At 36.0% G+C, this 21,445-nt stretch overlaps 1 protein-coding gene across 1 annotated transcript in view; it reads right to left on the bottom strand.

Moving 5' to 3' along the window:
• The window catches only part of ADAMTS19 (ADAM metallopeptidase with thrombospondin type 1 motif 19), a 150,724-nt gene that overhangs the window by 28,207 nt on the left and 101,072 nt on the right, over positions 1–21,445 (bottom strand). The window contains 7 exon segments of the mRNA XM_055791485.1: positions 1,018–1,153; positions 4,070–4,223; positions 5,040–5,197; positions 12,529–12,609; positions 14,699–14,819; positions 16,885–17,012; positions 20,092–20,261. Coding sequence (XP_055647460.1) covers positions 1,018–1,153; positions 4,070–4,223; positions 5,040–5,197; positions 12,529–12,609; positions 14,699–14,819; positions 16,885–17,012; positions 20,092–20,261 — 948 coding nt within the window.

Here is a 21,445-nt window from a genome sequence, read left to right as displayed (position 1 = left end):
ATTTTAGTATTTCTTCCTTTCTGAGAAAGCTAAGTCTTCTGGCTCATTTTACATACTTTCTTCAACAGTATTTGCATTTTATTTACTTTGCATTGTTTTCTTTAAAAATACCATCTACATCTCCTCCAGATGACCACAGCAGACCTATCTCAGTGCTTACTCCCAGGGATGCTAGCCAGCTATTGCTAGCTGCTCTTGCCTCCCTTGAAAGGTGGCAGATACTTTAACCAAGTCCACACAATACTTAGGGACTTCCTTAGTCATAATTCTTAGCTGCCATATGGAAATAGGATGGCAAACTCCTGTCAGTGTGCCAGCCTGGCCAGCTGGTGCAAGGGGCAGGGTGCCAGCTCAGCTGCAGGGACACCAAATGGGGTGGGCTTTGAGGGCACAGGCTGCAAGCTGCAGATGCCTCCTGGGGTAAAATTCAGAGAAAAAAACCTACTCCTGCTTCTGCCACCATTCCACCATCAGAGGGTAGTTCTGCCTATGGATACACATAAAAAGGGATGGGGGGAGACGGAGGAGAGGAGCAAGGGGAAGGCTCTCTATACTTCAAGTTGCATCAATGTAGAAAACCCAATTGTTTTCATTAATTAATTAATTAATTATTTTATTTATTTATTTTTATTGTACTCAGAGCTTACTAAAAGGTTTTCAAGGAGCAAAGCCTTGACTGAACAAACCACTAAAATTGATCATTAATTAAAATCTATATTAATAGTATTTAAATATCAATCTCATAGTACATATCACTCTGTAAGAACACCTTCTAAGGAAAATAATGAGCTGCTGTATCGAGTAAGAATTGATTTAGTCTTGGTGTGTAAGGGTTCTCTTTAATTAAAAGTCAGGAGAAACAATAGCCAGTGTTTCTGTTTTCCCTGCATTTTGCATTGTAACCTTTTTGGATATATGTATTTACTGCACATTCATTGCCAGAGGCAGTCACCTCTCTTAGCTCCTAAGATTTGTACATCTAGCTATTAAAGTTTAATTTGACTAAATCACTATTACCTGGTCTGGCATGGCTGCTCATTGCACTTGCGGATCTGTGGTTCAGGTTTTGTTAAATATTTGCATTTCTTGTTGTCCACAAGACTGATATTCTTGTTCATAATCTTTGTGCAAGAGACTGTTGTCTTTCTTTCACCTAGTAAAAATAAAGCCGGTATGTGGGGAAAAGAGAAATATGCAACTTTATTAAAAAAGGGCAAAGGTATCTATCAGGTACAGCTATTTTGTGTACAGTTTGGCTAAAAGAACTGTAAAACCCGTACAAGAAAATCAAAGCCAGCAGGCAGCCTAAGAGAGATATTAAAGTTTGAAGGGAACAATGTGAGTTTTCTAATCCATTCTTTACACACCACTGTCAACAGAGTTATGCTGCTTTATTCCCATAACTATTCATAGGCTAAACCTTAGTCTTACTGGAATAATTGCTTTTCTTTCTCAGCCACTGAGGCCCTAGCGTTGAGAAAAGTTTGCAGAAAAATTGCATAGAAATGTGTGGTTGTTAATTATTACATAAAAAAAGAAAGGAACGACAAGTCTTGCTTCTCCATCTTGCTTGAGCTTAGTAGTTCTGCCTGGTTCAGCAGTATACTGGCAGGTGTGGCTGGCCCTCAGCTAAAGGGAATCAGCACGTGCAACCTTCAGTGAGGAGCCTGCACTGGAACAGCGAACTAAACTGAAGGAACTGAAGAGGCCACATAACTGACCTGATCTGCAGGGTGATCCTTTAATGAATTGGGAACTGCCTGCAGAGACCTAGTGCATGTTCTGTACAGAAAACTTGCCCTGATGGGTGGGTGGGTTGGAGACTGGTGTGTCTTGAAGCTGGAAGCATTAGAAATCATAATTTAATGTAGTACCTACCAAAGCCGTAACTTGTAATTAGACTGGTACCTAACTTTTAGAAAATCAGCAATCCTTGAATTAAAGACTTCAAATAGCAGAAACCAGGTTCATAACCATTTATTCCTAGGGTTATGCTTTAACGCTGTTTCTGTCTGGAAGTTTACCTACAAACAGGGTGTGTGCAAGTGCAGGGCAGACAAGCATGCAATGTTCACCCATGGTTAGAAAAGTGCCTGCGGGGGGAGCAGTTCAGTTATAAATGCTCATTACATGTATGTAATGTAATGTAGCTGACATTTTACACGGCGCTTGTGTATGTAACAGCACATGCAACTAATCTAAAATATGCAGCATTTGAAATGTTTGACAATTCTTTCTGCATTTACATATACATCTATGTATTCATATTCTCTTCCACATACTGGAAGCTTTTCTGCAACACAGAAGGTCACAGACTAGTTACATACATAAACATACACGATACCATATGGCTCCATCAATAGCTTCATCCTGACATTAACTTTAAGCATTTAAGCAAAACTGCCAACATTTTTTATATCCTTTAATCAAATTCATCAAAACATTGATGTTAAAAATTGAAACACAAATATTTACACAGGGTACAAGCTGCAGCATTTTAATATCATGACTGCTTCATATTTAAGCCAAGAACTAAAAGAACAGTTAAAATGGTGTTGTCTAAAGCAAGAAAAGTCACTTATATTTCAGAATATTTGCAGTAAAAATACCTTTTATGGAACTTTGTATTAAGTCAGCTATTTCAGACAATAACATAAAATGAAGGCCAGTTACAACAGAAAAATATGATAAATAAACATTACAGTACCACTTAAATATTTACTTAAGCATTAATGTAGAACAAATTACTGACATACTGCTTTTTGAGACTTCTCCAGATGATAGGTAACTTTAGAAATATTTGGGGCAATAATGAGAGATTGTGGTAGCATTATTATTATCCTAAAAATACTTCAGGAAACTGTGAAAAGCATGAATATGCCAAGTGAATAGGAATGCACTACTAAGAAACAGAGGATGCTACCAACACCACGTAACAAAATACCTTCAGGGAAGAAGCCTTCTTACCAAACCACAAAAAGCATGTTTATGGAAACTACAGTATTCTGTCATGACACCAGGATTGTTCACAGAGTAAAAGGAGCTAGAACACTGTGTTCCTTATGCTGCTGTTATGAGAAAGTGAAGTGCTTCCAGGCCTTATTCAATCACAAGGTGCACTGCAGCTTTTGGGACTGCTGATCAGGGCAACCAGGACTGTTAAGGTTGTAAGCAGGAAATACAGGTATCAGAAATCAATATAGTATTTGTAGTGTGAGTCTGATTAATTGCACAAGATATGAACAGCTCTATAGATTGTGTTCATTAAAAAAAACTCTGAAGTGTTTTTTAGTGTCATTATCTATTTGAACAACTATCTTCTAAACAACAGTTCTAAAGGATTTTGTTACAGCAGTACTCTTCCTGTTTCAGTATTTGTTTTCATAGTCATATTTTGTTCTTGAAATTTCACATTTTTTATGGTTTATAAACTTAAACTTAGGAAAAATATCACATCACCATACTAATATCTGCTGTTGTAATATCTGTTCCATATGTTTCTGGATCATCCTCAACTCATGTTACTAACTGTACATATTTGATCTGAGACTGGGGTTCAGATTTTCTGTAGTTTGAAATGTGTTTTACAGATAATTTATCTTCAATAGTTCCAAATGCAAAGTGGAATGCATATGAACTTTATATTTGTGTTCTAGCTTTTGCACTTGCATTTCTTCTTGGAAACTGTGTCCTGAATTTGCTTTGCTAATTTAGATTTTGTTCCTTCACTACCATCTTTTTCTGTTTATTTATTTTGAAAATTTTCCTAGAGTTATCACTATTCTGTTAATATAATCAGGAAGCATGAGACTGAAGTATGTCCATCATTCTATGAAATCACACAAGCCACTATGAGGATATTACTTTTAAATATGCAACACTGACCATCAGAGTCTTAAATATTAATACATCATGTGTAACAGATATATATATGTAAACCCACACAGACCATATACACATATATATGCATATTGTATACACACATCTACATATTGCATGTATACATGCATATTGTATATACAAATACATTTTTAAAATGTGTGTGTATATTTGTACACTTTTATTTTACCTCCTCCACATACAGCATCACAGTCCTCCCAGCCAGAATGTGTCCACATGAAAAGAGGCTCTGGTACTTTAGAGCTCTGATTCTCAGGAAGAGGATCCAGTGGGATTGTGTACTCATAGTGTAGACCATAGCTCTGGTCATGGAAGAGCAGCACCTGCAATATACAGAGAAGGAAAACCTACCTATGTACACAGAAACTGTGGAACACAAACTCTGAACTGTGAGGAGATAATCTTGAAAAGCATGACAGAATGAATTAATGCTCTATAACCTTTCAACCCTCCTAATGGGTTTGTAGAAGAACTTAGTGACAGTATCCAAATCAAGATAATGAGAAAAAAATATTTCACTTAACATACAGGTCGAAAAGCTGTCCTTGGGAAACAAGGAAACAAAATTCACCAGAGCTATAGAAGATGATTATGTCCTGTGATTTCAATGCTCTTAAATAGAGGTGGTCTTTCCTAGATGCATCAGGTTTAAAATTATTTTAGATATACCAGGCAACTTCTTGCATTTGAAGGATTTTGAATTGTGAAGTACTTCCCCATCATCTCTCCTTCCTTCTTTCTGGTGGCTATCAATTTTTCCTCCTCTACACTGAAATGCATCAGAACTCTACTTCTTCCTGGAGAACTTGGCAACTGCAATCCTGAAATGGTGATGCTGTGCAACATTAATTTGAATCTCTCTCCTTAAGTGGCACATCAACTTTTTATCAGATTTGTAGGAATGCTGAGACCTTCCATCCCGCCTCAACAACATGAAGATTTTTCTTGGATTTCAATGCATTTTTTTTAGAAGCAGGCTGACAGATTTATACATATACAAGCAGGTGTATAGATTCTTCTGGATATAAAATCAGGTATACCTTACACAGATCTCATTTTCAGGAGCTTGGAAAAAATAAATCAGTTACCATGCTATGTGATAGCAATCAGGTAAAAAAACCCAATCCATATTGTATTACCAGTAAATGTAAAGGTGATGTTGTGGGACCTTTGGCTGATATTTTCTCCCAGAGACCTCTCCGAACATAATGGACAGTGGTCCCAGCAATATTGAATGTTCCTGAATGCTCTATCTTCCAGTCACTATTGATTGACTGTTTTCCAGCATCTCGAAGAGCTGCAAAATATATGAAAAAAGTCCAATATGAAAGGTGTCTGTTCAGTAGTGATTTGGGCCTCCTTTCCCTTCCTGTTTGGATAATTTAACAAGAAGATGAAATCACCTGACTGTTTGCAAAGATATTTATGGATCCTACTACACATAAACTTCCGTTGGAACATGCTTCAGAAACACTTTCTGGAAGGAAGGCTTGGAAAAAACCATGTGTGTTTAATGTTACTTGAAGTTAACATCAGTGTTTTAATGCCTGAAGAGTCTGACAGGCCCCAATGTAATTCATAATTTGATCACTGAATTAATTTAAGGCAAAGGAAACCTTCTCTATTCCCAGGGTGGTCATTTCTATAATCCATAAAGGCATGGGAAACACAATTTTCAGAAGACAATCTTGAAGATTTGTGGATTTAGGGTAAAACTTAAAAAAAATAAAAATAATCTAGTTCTGAATTCTTTCCCCTAGAATTTGTCTTTTTCTCCACCTTAGAATGTGACAATACTACTTTCATTCTATTTAAACGCTTATTTTACAGACTTTCACCATATAATTTGATGCTTCTAACAAACATGAAAAGCTTGTTCTTTTTGGCTAAATCATTCCTCTTGTTCACTTAATTTATATTCAAATGTATCATCAAATCAAGTATAATATATCTCATACATTGGGACACAGGATTTTATATTAGTTTAATACAGTAAACGTAAAAGATTCTTCTGTGAAGAATTTGTAATTTTATTTTACTTTATTTTATTTTGTTCAAATCAGTGATTTGATCAAATCTAAATAATCATGTGAAGTAGAATATCCTTGAAGTCACCTTCTGGACAAGAAGTTTTACACATTCCTCATCATTGAAATTGCATGTTTGGCATCAGACTGTTGTAAGAGAACCTCAACAGTTTAAGCTTTGTCCAAAATGTCTTTTTTAAAGTTGTAAGTTAATGTGAGTCACTCCTGTAATCATCTTCTCTCCTATTCATATTTATACTGTTATGTTTTGTTTCTATGGGAAACAATGGCAACACGTCTATGGACTGGCAGAAACCCAGTTGCGTAAGACACCACTGATGTCTACCACTGCAGCGCTGTGTAATAAATGTTAAGGCTATAACATATATTAATGCTGTAGAACAGCCCTGTACTAAAAATAACCAGTAATTTTACAAGATTTAAAAATCGGTATTTTAGGTTTAAACATTCTATTATTAATGGTTATTAAGTTCTATGCATTGTTTAAACTGTAGGGGCTGATCCTCTTCCCAGTGGAGAAACAAAACAAATGTACTCGAAAGCGCTGAGGTCCAGTTGGGTCATGCTGCTCAGATGGAGCAGCATCCTCTCCCTGGAGAGCAGCGGGCCTTGCATCATTTTGTCTTGTCTTTAAAATGAATGTGTGTGCCACAGCACTCAGACATGCAGGGGACTAGAATCCCAGCCCCAGAACACAGAAATACGCCTGGTCTCGCATTTCCTGCTTTCTAATACCTCACTTGAGCCACAGGGGTTAAACCAAGTAAGAAAGGGTATCCTCAAGCCTAAAATTCAGGCTTGGATTCAGGCAGTCCAGCTTCTGTTCTTGACTCTGTCAGACCCCATATTGTAAGCAAGTTCACTGGGTTTTATTCCACTCCACACATGCACTCCCACTCTGCTTAGCTTTTGATAGAGGAGGATTTCCTGTACAAAGGAATGCATTACAGGAAGAAAATTCAGTGCACAGGTGTATCCTCTCTCAAGCTACAAAAAAAAAATAATAATCCAGCAATACATCTACAGCTAGAAAGACAAAGAAATTTGGACTGGGGAAAAAACTACTAAAGCTGTAACCAAGACCAAAATTTCAGTGCTAAAACAAACGAACTAATTATAAGTTATCTCTGCAGAGCATAAAATATCCATCATTACAATGGCAATTAAACGATGGTGATGACTGCAATGTATTTTTTAATTACTGTACCAGGAATATACACTCTTCCATTGTTAATGACGTATGAGTGGCTACATAGCCATAGAGGCGCAACAATTCACAGCAGAGCTATTGCATTTCCCAGTGCTCAGTGGGAGCAACAGTGCCCTAGTCCTGGTCTTCCACTTGGAAAACCTGTGCTGACTAATCCTGTTACTGTTTTCTATGGAGAACTGTAAAACGTACACCACTGTATTAACTTTGAAATTTTTGCTTAAGTTGAAATTGCCACACTTTACAGAGGGGTTAAGAAAAGAGGCATTTGTGCCAAAATAAGAGGGAAGTTGTCATCTTTGTGAATCATGAATTTTTCCTTTTGCTCTCTGCAAAATTTAGTCATACTCTCCAGAAAGGTACCAAATAAATGTAATTTTGACTGACCCTTATTTTCTCAAGAAAATACAAAAACCATCTGAAATTCAGTTCTAAATGACAGTACCTTCACTGATACCTTTTGTCAAAGAAGTAATTGTTTCACTTCCATTCAGGCTATCATGTGTTCCCTTCAAGCCATCTTTAAAAAATTAAGACTTGAGATTTGAATAACTTCTTCAAAATTTGAAATGAGGTAAGGCTGACTGGTCAGTAGTTCCCAGGATCCTCCTTGTTACCCTTTTCAAAATGCTACAATATTCTCTTTTCTCCAGTCACTGGGGATTAAACCTGACTGACATAACTTTCAAATGTGCTTGAGTAGCTTGGCAACTACATCAGCCAGCTCCCTCAGGACCCTGGGATGCATCTCATCAAATTCCATATAACTGTGTATGTTCAGGTTCCTCAGATGGTCTCAACTCTGATCTACCACGGGAGGCATTTGAGAGGTGTGGGAAGAATATTTAACATTGAAACTAAGGCAAAAAACTGTTGAGTACCTCAGACTTCTCCATGTTCATTGTCAGTAGTTCTATCTTATTTATCAGGCTGTGTTTGTGTGTATCCATTTTCTTTAATCTTCCTTTTCTAACATACATGTATAAGCCCTTATTATTCACATTCCTTGCCAAATTCAGGTACAACTGTACCATAGCTTTTCTGATCCCATTCTTAAATATTTGAGCAGCATTCCTAAGTTCTTCCAGGAATATATGTTCCTGGTTGCAGTGCCTATGCATTTCATTCTCATACTTTAGTCTGACCAGGAGGTCCTTATACAGGCATGCTGGTCTCCCGCCTTCCTTGCCTGATTTCTTACATGTGGGAATTGAGAGCTATTGCAATCTAGGAGAAATGTCCTTAAAGAGCTGCCAGCTCTGTCCTGCTTCTTTATCCCTGAGGGTAGTTTCCCATCCACTAATTCCTTAAACAACGGAAAGTTTGTTTTCCAAACATTCAGAGTCCTGGCTTTAGTGTTCACCTGGCCCATATCCCTCAAGACTGTGAGTTCCTCCAGGGCACAATCACTGCAGCCTGGGCTGCCACTGATTTTGACCTCTCTGAATAGTTCATGTGTGTTAGTAAGCAACCAACAAGGTCCAGTAACACTATTTCTCTGGTTGGGCTATCACCTGGATTAAGAAATTATACTCAGTGTGCTCCAAGAGTCTCCTGGACTGTCTACAGTTTGTTGTGCTGTTTTTCCAGCAGATGGTGGGTTATCAAAGTCTCGAGCCTGCAAGTGTGATGCTTCCTGTAGCTGAAGTAAGAACACTTCATCAGCGGGCTCCCCTGGGTCAGGCAGCCCGTAGGAAACACCAACCACGAAGTCTCCTTTGATGGCTTGGGCCCTAATTTTTACCTATAAGCTCTCAACCTGTTCACCACCATTTCTCAAGGGCAGCTCTGTGAAGTCAATCCATTTTTTTATAGAGAGGGTATTTGTTTCATCTTGATGTCAAATGGTTTCAAAATGTGTTGTTAAGCCATCTTCTGTGGCCCTCTGCATGTGAAAGGAAAACGTGTTTAGTTTCAGTGGACCCTGGTCTCTGTTATGGGACCAGGTCCTCAACTGGCTTCCCTTGAAATTACGCAGTCTAAGGGTTTGGTCCAATGTATTTTAGAAGTACTAGCATTGCCAGAAATGAGGGACTCAAAATTTTGCACTATTTGCCAGACCTTATTTGCTTTCCCACACCCTTATCCCCCAAAATGTGGTCGAATGTGTTTGTTGGTTTTTTTTTTCTAGGAAATGTATTTCAAAGCAGAGATCAGACACAACACAACACGCTATGGACTTGGTACCTATAAGAGAATCAGCAATTACAATGTCATGCAGTGTTAAATTGCAGGTCCAAAGGTTCTATATCCCTGAAGGAGCTTGATCACATATTTGAGAGTAACGATACAGTTAATCCACTTCTGTAGTTCAGCTGAAAACAAGTAATTTCTTTCATTTCCAATTAGCACAAAATTTTTAATGTTTGAGATTTGAAGTTTTATATATATATATATATATATATATATATATATATATATATAATTGTATAGTTATACACCATCAACCACTCTTATTAATTCATTATGGGGCCTGGACCTGTCATATAAGTGTTTAAAAAGCTCTCTAATCTCAGAGACTAGTGTATCTCTTACACAAAAATACTATAATCTTCCTTTTTGTATCCTACATTAAGAACTTTTACTAAAAAATCTTTTAACACCTGCCAAATATAAATCAAAATTCAGCAACAGAAAAGGCATTCTTTTAGATCACAGGAATCTAGATAATGTTTGAAACATTTTAATAGCTGTTCTTATAGTATTTTTTTAAAAGTAACTGACAGTGAATAAAGTCTTATGTCAACATGGTGATAAACAGACAGGGTTACCCCTGCTAGTTTCTTTTTTAAAAATAAATCTCAAAATTATTTCTTAAAATAATAAATTCTAATTCTAAAGTTAGTAAATGTATGCCTTAGGAAATATCAAATTAAACTCTCCCCCTCTCCCCATACTGCTACAAATAATTCCTGCTCCTGAATACCCTACTGATGGAAGGAGAATCACAATTTCTTTCACATTTTCTTATATAACTTCAGTAGGGAGGAATACCTAATGTTTGGCTGTATCCCTGCTCCTACCTCCCCCAGAGGGGAGAACAGACAGGACAGACCTTGACAGATTAATCAATTCAGTAAATTTGGTTGCAAATTATACCTTAGCTTTTTTCTTAGGATGCCAGAGCTCCTGTAACTGCAGCATATGCTGATCCAGCTCAGATAAGCAGCTATCTGATGTGTTCAGGAGGAACCCCTCTGAAGATTTCCTTCAACAGCACAATCTCACAATGATGCTACTGATGTGGGCTGTAGTTTTACCAATCACTTTAGCAACATCATCGCAGTTTCCAGATCATAGTGACTCTCCTTTCCGACTACCAAGTAAATCTGGAGAAGGGTATTTTATTTCGATTCCCTCTGTATTTGACCTGTGCTATACAATAGGGTTCAAAACTTCCCTCATTTTAAATTAGCTTCTACTTTGTAAGCCACAGCTCTTAGTGTAGATTGGATTATATTGTGTTCACAGCTGTATCTCTAATTATACAACTATCAATTGTATAATGAGCTATATTATTTAAAAACCTTTATCCTGAAATGTTTATATGAAAATTAGCAAAAATTAGAAATAGTCTCAGCCTGTATGGACTCATTTCAAGTACAGAAATGCACAGAGCAAAGTACTCTGCAACATAAAATTAGCATACAGAACTGTAAGATAGAAAACAAATCATAAATGTGAGAGAATTTAATCTGTATTACATTTCACATTTTTAATCACAGTATTTTGGAGAATATTCTTTCTAAGATGAAAGATACATTCCTTTCCCCAAAATCATTATGTTACTCCTGTTTGAAAATGTTCCTATTCAAAATGTTATTCCTTTTCAATTCAGGTTTTTATGCTTTCCAAATAAATGTCCTATAAGTGAAGAAATTTTAAATACCTGCTTTTAGTTATAAAAAGAAAAAAAAGTGTAATAATACAGGTTTTAATTTAGAACACTGTAACAGACATGTTCCTGGTTCCCCATAAAGGCTTAAGAAAAAAATATTGCAGTGAAATACTTGCCGATCCTCATTCAAAGAGACATTAATGAAGCTAAAAAAAGTAAAACTAAAGTGAAAAGCAATTAAAAGCCAATTAGCACCCTTCAAAAATCAGCAACATGACTGACATTATTTCATGAGCATTAAAAGCATTACATTCTTTTTCCCTTTTGTAAGGTAAGGGATGACTCAGTTTGCTGCTCTTGAAAAACGAATTAATTTCCTGAAAAACAACCCCAACACTTATGTATTTTTGGATTATTTAAAAAATAAAAAAATAACAGTATTTATGTTGTCTATATATGTTAACACAGTAGAAACAGGGGAAAAAACCTCTCAAAATTTAGAAAACATATCAATGAAACCTAAGTTATCAGTTCAACACTCTTACATTTCCATGTCTATGGTCTACTGGGGAACAATGAAATAATCCAGATCTCTAAATCTCCTGTGATATCTTAACAGGGCAGGTGCAGACCCCATGATAAACAGTCACCCATGGACAACTTAAACTGCCATAATTACGATTTACCATCTTCAACATTCCCTCAGCTGAAGTTCTGAGAAAGTAAAAAGTTTCTTAAAATGTAGAGATTACTTAGGAGCAGAACTAATAGTGACCAACCAGGGAATTTTTCATTTAATTGGTGTGTTTCTCATACTAAGTCTCTCTCAATTTAAACTTGAGCAGTGCATGGAACAGCACCAATTATGATATTTCATATAATCATTAAAAACCTGTAGCAATAATAGTAACAAATTATTGTCTCCTACACAACAGCTTTAGAATTCATTAAAAGAGAAAACTTTTTTTTTTTTTTTTCAATGAAATACAATTTCTTAGACATGGAAAAACTAAAAACCTCCAAAATTAATTGTGATTAAATTTGTCCATTAAAACATTCAGACAATTCAAAATAATGCAACAAAATTCTGCTTTCTTAGTCTAATTTTAGAACTTTTAGTTGACTTTGTTGGTGATTTGCTATATGCTGGTCAGTGTGGTTATTTTTGTTGTCTGAGCACAAGTTATTCCACATTTCAGCATAAAACTCTTTTTGCTAGTTTTAACTTTAGTGCCTTCCTTATGAAAAATTGAAAATGTTAGAGATAAAGTATGTGGATTTTTTCTTAAATCATCTAAATACATTGTTTGAAACATTCTCAAAACAAAATTAGATGAGATAAAAGTTGAAAATAAACTTATATGAAGAAATCTGCTATAACTGTTCTTTTATTTTGTTATTTCTACAAAGTTTCTTCTTCACAGACTTTTTTTTCTACTCAAGGGTTTTGTTTAGCCACAAAAGCACGTTCAGCTACCAGTATTCGGTGATGACCAAAACAGGACATGAACACTAAAACATATGACATTTACCTAAATAACTGTGAGCTGGTTTTTCTTCCACAACTTTGATTCTCCTTGCTCCTGCAGGTATCACCAAAGCTTCCACATAACCTAGATATGATACCAGATGTCCCATGTTAAATACAAAAGAAGTGTAGAAAAGTCCAACTTGTATGTTTTTTCATTTCTTTTTCCCTATTTCGCTTTTAAAATATAACAAGTTACAATTTATATAGTAATGGCTTGAGGGTTCTTGCAAAATGTTGAAACAAGCTATGAAACTGTGCATTATGTGTAATATATACCTCATGATATAGAATCAAAAGCGTTTAGCAAAATAAAACAGAAGAACTAGTAAGGCTGGGCAGGTTGGGGCTGGAGGAGATGAATTTGTTTCTGGCCAGGTAGTTAGTGTCATCATCACTACCAGATGACCATAAAAGAATTCCAGCTTCACTCAGTGTGTAAAAAGAAATGATAACGGCACTAAAAACCAAACATCCTTCCATTGTTTGTTTTTTTTTTTTTTTGGGGGGGGGGGGCGGGGTTGGTATTCTTTAAAAAATATTGATATTTTGTTCCTTATCTCCCTCTTTCTGCTTTAACACATTCAAACCCTGTTATGAATGACTTTAGTTCTGCAGATTAAATAACTTTTTAGTTATTTGCTTTACATTGCAATTGCTTCCTTAAAGTGTGAAACTCAGACATGCTGTTGAGCAATTTGCTGTGAGTAAAAAGGGGTGAAAAGGCAATAAAGCTGAAAAACACTGTGTAAACAGAAATGTTATAAAAAAATAAAAACATGCTTCAGGTTATCCAAGTGAACTTCAAAAAGTGGACAGTAAACTAAGTTTTTATTCCATGTAACTATATAATGTTCTGTAACAAAATATTGATCATTTACAGCACATTTTCAATAATCCTGAAACATGAAAATTCAACTGCTGCAAAGCAGCATTATTTATCTTTAATTTCTTTAAGAGCTAGGAACACTTTGCAAGTATTGCTGACAGTCCAGCTTCTTGAGAAGGAAAATAACTCATGCAGTTGTTTAGAGGGCAATACTACAATATTGTAGATTGACAAAGAACCCTTTTGTCAATTTGAAATTTGTAAATTTGAAAGTGTGTGGATATTCATATTAGCTACAGAAGAGAACTGACACATTGTAATTTCTATTAGCAGCCCCCTTCTTTGTAGTTTTTGATCTAGTAGTCCTCCAGACTTATCCGTGGTTTGGGATCCCTGCTCTATATTACCCTCAGCTTAAGAAAGGGCCAGACATAAACATCTGAAGACTATGCCTAACGTTTTTTTTTTTTTTCAAAAGTACTATACTTCAGTCTATGATGCATTGAAGTCCCTGATATTTCAAAGATACACTGTCTGCTTCTAATTACAGTATTTTTTATGTGATTTACTTAGTGCCTGGAAATTCTGCACATTTTCTACTCAAGAAACTCAAAGTGTAATGGCAAACAAATGCTGAAAACAGTTGGCCAAATGCTGTTTCAAAGAAAAGACTTTTCTGGGAGAGAAGGTATACATGATGCATGATGCACATTATTAGGATTTCAATCCTCTATTCTGTCAACACTGTTGTGCTGGAGCCAGTCAATTATTCTCATTCAAAGAATATATCACAGCAGTGTTTGAAAATCTCATGTTCATTCTGCATCAGAAAATCTATTTGCTTGTTATGATATGTTATTATTAGTATAAAACAATGAATAATGAAAAGATGTAAGACTTCTTCACATATTCAGCTTTATGTTCTCCCACTGCTTGGCGTGGTTTAATGATGTTACTCTAGGTAACAAATCACAATTTCAGTATATATTTTGAAGAACATTAAATGAATCTAAACACTATAAGAATTTACAGGTCTTTGTGAAACTTTGTTTCACAGATTTTTTTAAAATCAGGCTTTTCTATGAAATAATGTCTGTCTTAATGGAAGATAAATTGGATATTTGCTTGATATTATAATTGAAACAATTTTCAATGATTTTGCAATAAGTTAAAAAATACTCATGCATTCTTATCTGACAAGTCTTATTACTTTAAAAAAAAACCCAGTAGATTTGAATTTCTTGTGAGGAACTGCATAATTTAAAGAAGTATAGCTTTTTAAAGTTCCCAATGCTCAAAGTAATCAAACAGCTACTGTTTTCCTCAGCATTTGAAACAGACTTACCTGCTCCTCTAGTATGGTTAAAATCTCCTTTAATAACTTTGCATGATTTTCCATTACCATTGCATACACCACAATGATCTTCACGAGCCAGAGATCCTAATATGCCATCACAGCCAAATTTCTGTTCAAGAAATTTGAAAATAAAGGAAATAAAGCTGTTGAGACACAGGCCATGTTTTTCATAAAGCTGTCTTTAGTAGTGGGCAACTCACCTTTTTGCAAGATGCCCTAAGCAACATGATCTAGTCCTGCTAGAGTGAGGGTTGCACTAGTCCATGTCCAGAGATCCATTCCATAGCAATTTTTCCTGTGATTTTATGTAGATTGTTGCATTAACTCTTCCCATATGGTTGGCTAACTCCACTAGCTGCTCTTCAAGAATGCAGCCACATTCCTACCTCTCCCTGCGACCTATGACCCTTCTGAGCCACTGTGCAACAGCCCCCCTACATGCCCTCCTGCTCGGCGACCGCAATGTGTGCAACTCTACTGCTTTCTACTCAAAATTCGGGAGGTTCTTTGCCACACCCACAATGGTAAAGTGCTGTTTAACATCAACCTGATGTTTTATTCTGAATAGGATGTGAACGCGTCTGGAATACGTAAATGTAAATTGCATTTATGTTTTGCTAAGAAGCATTCAGTTTAAAACAAGGTTTACTCAAGCACCTCCACATTACTGTGTTAGACAGATTTCTGTTAATAAATATCAGTGGTGGCTTGGCAATAGGAATACAGTTAATATCATATGCTGGTCTGATATGAAAGAAAAGCCTTTTAAAACCTAGAGGAGTCATCACAGGGTAATCTTGTGCACCGTATAAATGCATCTAATAAAACCAATTAAGCTTCAACACTGTTTGATAAATACTGAAGATTATAGCTAGGTTAAAGAGAAAATAAAGGATTCCTTTAAGAACAGAAACCACAGTCAATCAAGGAGCCACTCATTTCCAAGCAAATTAAGATTGTTAGTTCACTTTATGCACAAAGTTTTTATTAGTGTTGTACTACTTAAAAAAGCAATACAGATTTCAAAATACTGATTACAGTATAAGCATTCAAAAAGCTGTGTGTCCAAAATGGCACATCTACAAGATAGATGTGTACCTGACTCTACAGCTGTAGTCCTGGAAGTTCTTCTTAGTGGGTTGTCTATGAAGACAAGTTAAAATGTGGAAGACCTTACAAATTAGACCTTCAAAGCTGATTAGCACCTATCTGTCTGACCCTTGATATGCCAATAAGACAATTCAGTCAGTCAGATGAGTTTGGTTTAAGGCTTTGTTTGGTCTTTATTAGTCAGTTGTAAAAAGTGAATGATAAAATGAGCTACCTTTTTTTTCAGGAAAAATGTGCTCTATCTCACATTTGTGATTAAACTTGTAATTGCTACATGGTGAACTAAAGCTCCAAATCAGCAAAGTATCTGAGAGTACTCTTGTTGCATGCATTCAGTCACTTAAGAAAGGATAGCTATACATACATATATGCATTGCTATGCATATATAAAAGTGCATACATACATCTGTAAGTTAATTTATTGAAGATCTTACAATATCTAGCAATGCTGGTTTATGTGTTAAAGGTTGTTTTTTTCTACTGAATTCAGTGTGTGCAGTGAGAAGAAGACAAAGAAAAAAACCAGCCCTGTAGGATTTTTATATAGGAGTTTCCGTATGAGGCACTATAAACGCAACAAAAGAACGCCCATAAACCAAATGAATTCTGAAGATCAGGAATAGCATACACACTCAGCTTTAATTATGTTATTCTGCTCCTTTGGTTTTGCTCTATTCAGATGTCAAATTTTGTACTGTTGAAAAAGGCGCAATTAGTCATACATACGTACCTCCCATGGCAAACTTTACCGACCTGTTGAAAGCTGAGGCTTCCCTTAGATGACTGATTCAGTCGTACCCATTTTCCACTCTGCACCAGTTTCTTAGAAGCATCCTTATCATCACAGATACACGCTCCCCAAACTAACCCTTCAGCTGCTTCACATACTGTGTTGCACTGAGTGGAACTAGCTTTAAATACTTTTATGTGATACAAAAAGAGCCATTCAATCTTGGTCACGCATACCACAACATGCTATCAGAGAAATAACATATATGTGTAACAAATGTATGCACTTGCATACATATGCCTGTGTATCCAGGTTCCAAACAAGTAATTCATACCTGGCATCTACCATCTGCACAGATATCTAACCCATGCTGGCCACAAGAAGTCCCATCCATCACCTTTTCTGTTAGAAGAACGGGTTGATCCTTTCCAGCCGGTGAACAGAATAAGGCACATGGCTTTTCTGTAGTAGCAATTGATGGAAAAAACCACCAAATTGGTAAAAGGTCACTTAACAAATACAAGATTTTTATCAACATTATTTTTAAAACTGTTATTGGCTTATCTGTGTGGCATGAATCTATGTTAGCGTAACAAGTTATCTTAGAAACAGTAAAAACAAAAAAAATTGATCCTTTTCTCAGCTGTTTGAGAAACTCAAGTTCTTTTTCCTGCTAGAGCATACTGGTGCTATAAACTTGGCCTACATAGTATTCATGTCATGTTCATTGTTGCAATTAAGAATATGCACATTACAGCTGTTTGAATATTTTGGTTGTAATCTATACTTTCATTCTATTATATTGGTGGCAGATCATAAATATTGGTTAAAAAAGAAACTCAACACTTTACAGATTTTCTAGCTATGCAAGTCAAAGAAAAAAATTAAGCAATTGAGACACTCTGGGAAGAAAAATATATGGATTTACAAAGTCCACATTTTTTTAAAAAAAAGAAATACATGAATAAATTCCTTCTAATATCTCTACCAAGGTCAGGCAGTTTTCTACTACATTTTTAAAACATTTGCAAATCATTTCTGATTTCAAAAGAGAATAAAAAAATTAATATGCTATGTATCCATGTATTCAGAATGGTCAGCATTTATAAATAATGAAGTTTGCTTCACCACTGCCAAAGCAATATGAAATAAAATAAACTTAAGCTACTCTCAGTGGTCAACTCAGTACAAAATGACATGATTTTTTCATGTCTTTTTTTGCAAGTGTACTGACTCAAAACTTCTTCCTAAATCTATTGCAGATTTTTGAAAGGATAAAGTAAATCCTAAACTTGAAACCAATTTCACTTGGATGCAATCTGTGCCACTCTGACTTCATACTGACTTCTAGATTCCTGGAGTGCGTTTTTATTAGTAAATTAAACAGTTCCAGGAAACGTTAATGGGCACTGGAATTCTACTGTCTATACAGCTGAATTGTACAACAGTCTATGCCACATTTTTTTGCATGTGCTAGCTAGCACTAGCTCAGTCTAGACTGTAAATTGCCATCTGCAAAGGACCATTTCCAAAAAGCAGTTTGGATATTACCATCCTTTATAGAGTGCAGAAGAGTTGAAAAGTATGCACACAGGACTTCTGTGCCAGCTGAGTTGCACATCATGGACTGGTCTGGGCACATTTAATTTACTAGAAATTGACACAGCCTCTTGGGTATCTCTAGGGGACGGGTGCAAACAGATGTGATCTCTGTTGCCAACATGTGAAGCCAGTCAAACACAAGCCATCTCCAGCTGAGAAGCATGTGTCTCTGCCTGAGTTTGTGCCCTCTGCACTCCTGTTATAGTCCTTAAATAGTAATTCCAGTGTTCCCTGGGAGCTTTAAGCATGTATCAGCACTTTTTAAAGGAATATGAGATTAACAACCTAAACATTATTTTAAGGACTCCAAAGTCAAAGAGACAGTAACTCAACACTACCGGACAACTTCAACAGAGGCATTCAGATACAGCAACTAGGTTGGACATGGTGCACAATTAGTGTCTAATAAAGGCTAAGAGTGCAAATAATTAAGGATTTGGGAACAATGTATTTCTGTAATACTGCAACTCTTCAGCTGATGTCCACTCTTGTGTCTCCTGAGGGACACCTCAAGACAACAGGATCTCTTAGAACAAAGTTATATGAAAGCAATCAGCCATACTCCTTAACATGGGACAGGGAAGTGTCAAGATTTTCCATCAGATGTCTGAACTGTTCAAAGTCAGACTGAAAACCTTTGATCCCTCAGGATATAAACCACATGTCCTTGCTAAAATGAACTTTTGTAAAACAAACCAAAACTAATTCACTAGATAAGCACCTATAAAACAGCCAGAGAGAGTTCTCTTTACTGTGAAATGAGCTGACATACAAGCCTAAAGAAAACAATCTCACAAGTTTTCACTTTGGCACCTTGAGAAAAGGCTTAGAAGAAGAAAAAAAAAAAAAAAGGATCAGCTAGGCATATATTAAAAAATGTTCTTGACAATAAATTCACATTTCTTAGGATTCAGCAAAATAGTTTTCTTAAAATCTGTGCTTTCTAATGGTTTCTGATAATTTGTTTCAAGAGTTCAATATAAACAGCAATAAAGAACTACTTAAAATGAGGTAACACATACTTACAGTACTCCTGTGTCATCCCAGGTTCTCTTTTATCACAGGTTGCTACAATTTTGTTAATTTCTTAAATTGTTTTAGTAACTGAAATCCTTCTGCTGTTTTATTTTTTCTTTTCTTTTTTTTTTAATTAAATAAATTACGTCATAATAATTTAAAGAAAATTCAGTGGAATGACAGCTACTGTTCACATTCCTAGCAAGAACTCAGGTAGAATGTTTTGTTTTCTACTTGCTGATATATTACACCAATATTATCTTTGCAGATACTCTTAAGTCTGATGTTGCTATACACCCACTAAAGCACACTCCTAATTAACATGGTATCTAGGCAAGTTTGTTACACTGAAGCATCCATGCAGCATGCCAGGATTTTGCATGCAGTAGCTGTTAGGATTTATAGAGAACTTACCCAAGTTTGCAGTATGTATTACATATGATTTCTGCCAAAATCAAACACTGGTATGTGAAATACTTCAGTGTTAAGCTAAAAATGCTCTCTCCTTCCTCAAAAGTAGAAGCTCACAATATCTGTATTGACTTTTTGTCTTTGTAGGTAGAAGTATAACCGATATATGCATACTTAATGATGTAGCATTCCTCTAGAAAGCTGTATTTCTGCGTCACTTATTTTCTCATTAAACAGGATCGAAAGGATATTGAATTTCAGTTCAAATGTGGTCATTGCATATCAAGAAGGACAAATTCAATAGGAATATAAAATAAAAGATTCCATACCATGTGAAAATACCACCAGATCTTGTCTATGAAATAAAAATGACTTACCAAAATATCGGGCTTGGGGTTTTTTTGTTTGTTTGCTTTAGTTTTTATCATATCTTCCTTAATCAACAGCAATACCAACAAGCCATAAGCCATATGAGCAGATGATAAGAAGCTGAGAGATGGTTTGTACTTACCATCATTGATGACAGCATGCCACTGGTGCACGTGCTTCTGATACGAAGATCTGACACTGAAAGCCTGGCACTGCCAGTCCCTGAAGGCAGGCATGCCAGCAGGACAAGAAGGATTTTCACATACTTTATACTGCATCGTGGGACCATGACACTCTCCTTCAAGGCTTGAACTAGAAAAGATGGCACAAATATCATACTTTATTGTTGGCAATGTTTTGTCAAACTTACAGCATAGTTTATTTACACTATACACAAATTCAATTTAAATAGCAGAATTTTTGTTGACACATTAAGAAATCACCCACAAAAAAGATAAGTCACAGAGCAAAACATGCTTGCCTTCTGTTTGTATCGGTTACATTACATATGAAGTGTCATGGGTGTTAAACCATAATTTACACTTGGACCCAAAGAAGCACTAGAACTACTAGGAGTGTTCAGGAAGGAGAACCTCAACTGCAGTTGTGTTTTCTTCTAGCTGGACTAAGCCAAAGATGCTACTGAAAGAAAATACCACCTGCAGATTTCTACCTCTCCTTTTTTACAAGTGTGGTGTTGGGAAGTTCAGACAATAAGCTTTGTTTGGTTTTAGTCACTCCAGTTGTGCTTGTAGGGCCTAATGAACAAATGCAAAAGAACAGTTCACTGCAGAAACTAGAGCTAACTATTTGGAAACCTGCCTGGAAAAATGAATAAATGAAACTGAAATTAAGACATCACTGAATTCTAGAAATTCTAGGCATACAGCTGGAAGTCACGTTTAGATGGCAGGAAATACGTAAGCATTCTGAATATTCAAGGCTTCTGTTAAACTACCATGCTTCTATACAGCCATATCTGAGTTCTCCTCACATTTATTTCTGCAAACTTCTCTTTTTTTAATCCCTCTGTCCTTCCTGCCACCACTTTTTGCCCCAAATCTGTTACATTCTTTCATCTTTCTTCTTTTCCTCCTTTTGTTCTATTGTTTTCCTATATCATCTACTCTGCCCTGTGCTGCCCTCCCCTCCCCTCCCCTACTCTGGTCTAGTCTAGTCTTCTCTACACTTGTCTTCATTACAGAGCTCTACTCTGTTCCCACTTCTCTGACTATTTGTTCATTTTCTATTGGTGTATAAATGACCCATGAAAGAGAGATAGGGTACTGAGTAATTAAAACAAAAGCATATTTTAGCTGACATCTGAGATATGGTGAAACAGACTCTGTTTCAAGTCGATGGTAAAACTCCCTTTATCCCCAATGGCACAAGGTTTTGTTTCCACAACATATAGAATCTGTAGTTTTCCAGATACTCTATCTGAATGTCTGTGAAACTGGCAGAAAGGTCTCTGTAAAAGTTGCAGTTCCTTGGTT

Source organism: Falco peregrinus, chromosome Z (assembly GCF_023634155.1).
Source record: "Falco peregrinus isolate bFalPer1 chromosome Z, bFalPer1.pri, whole genome shotgun sequence".
Taxonomy (NCBI): Eukaryota; Metazoa; Chordata; class Aves; order Falconiformes; family Falconidae; genus Falco; species Falco peregrinus.
This window is presented reverse-complemented; position numbering and strand designations above follow the sequence as displayed.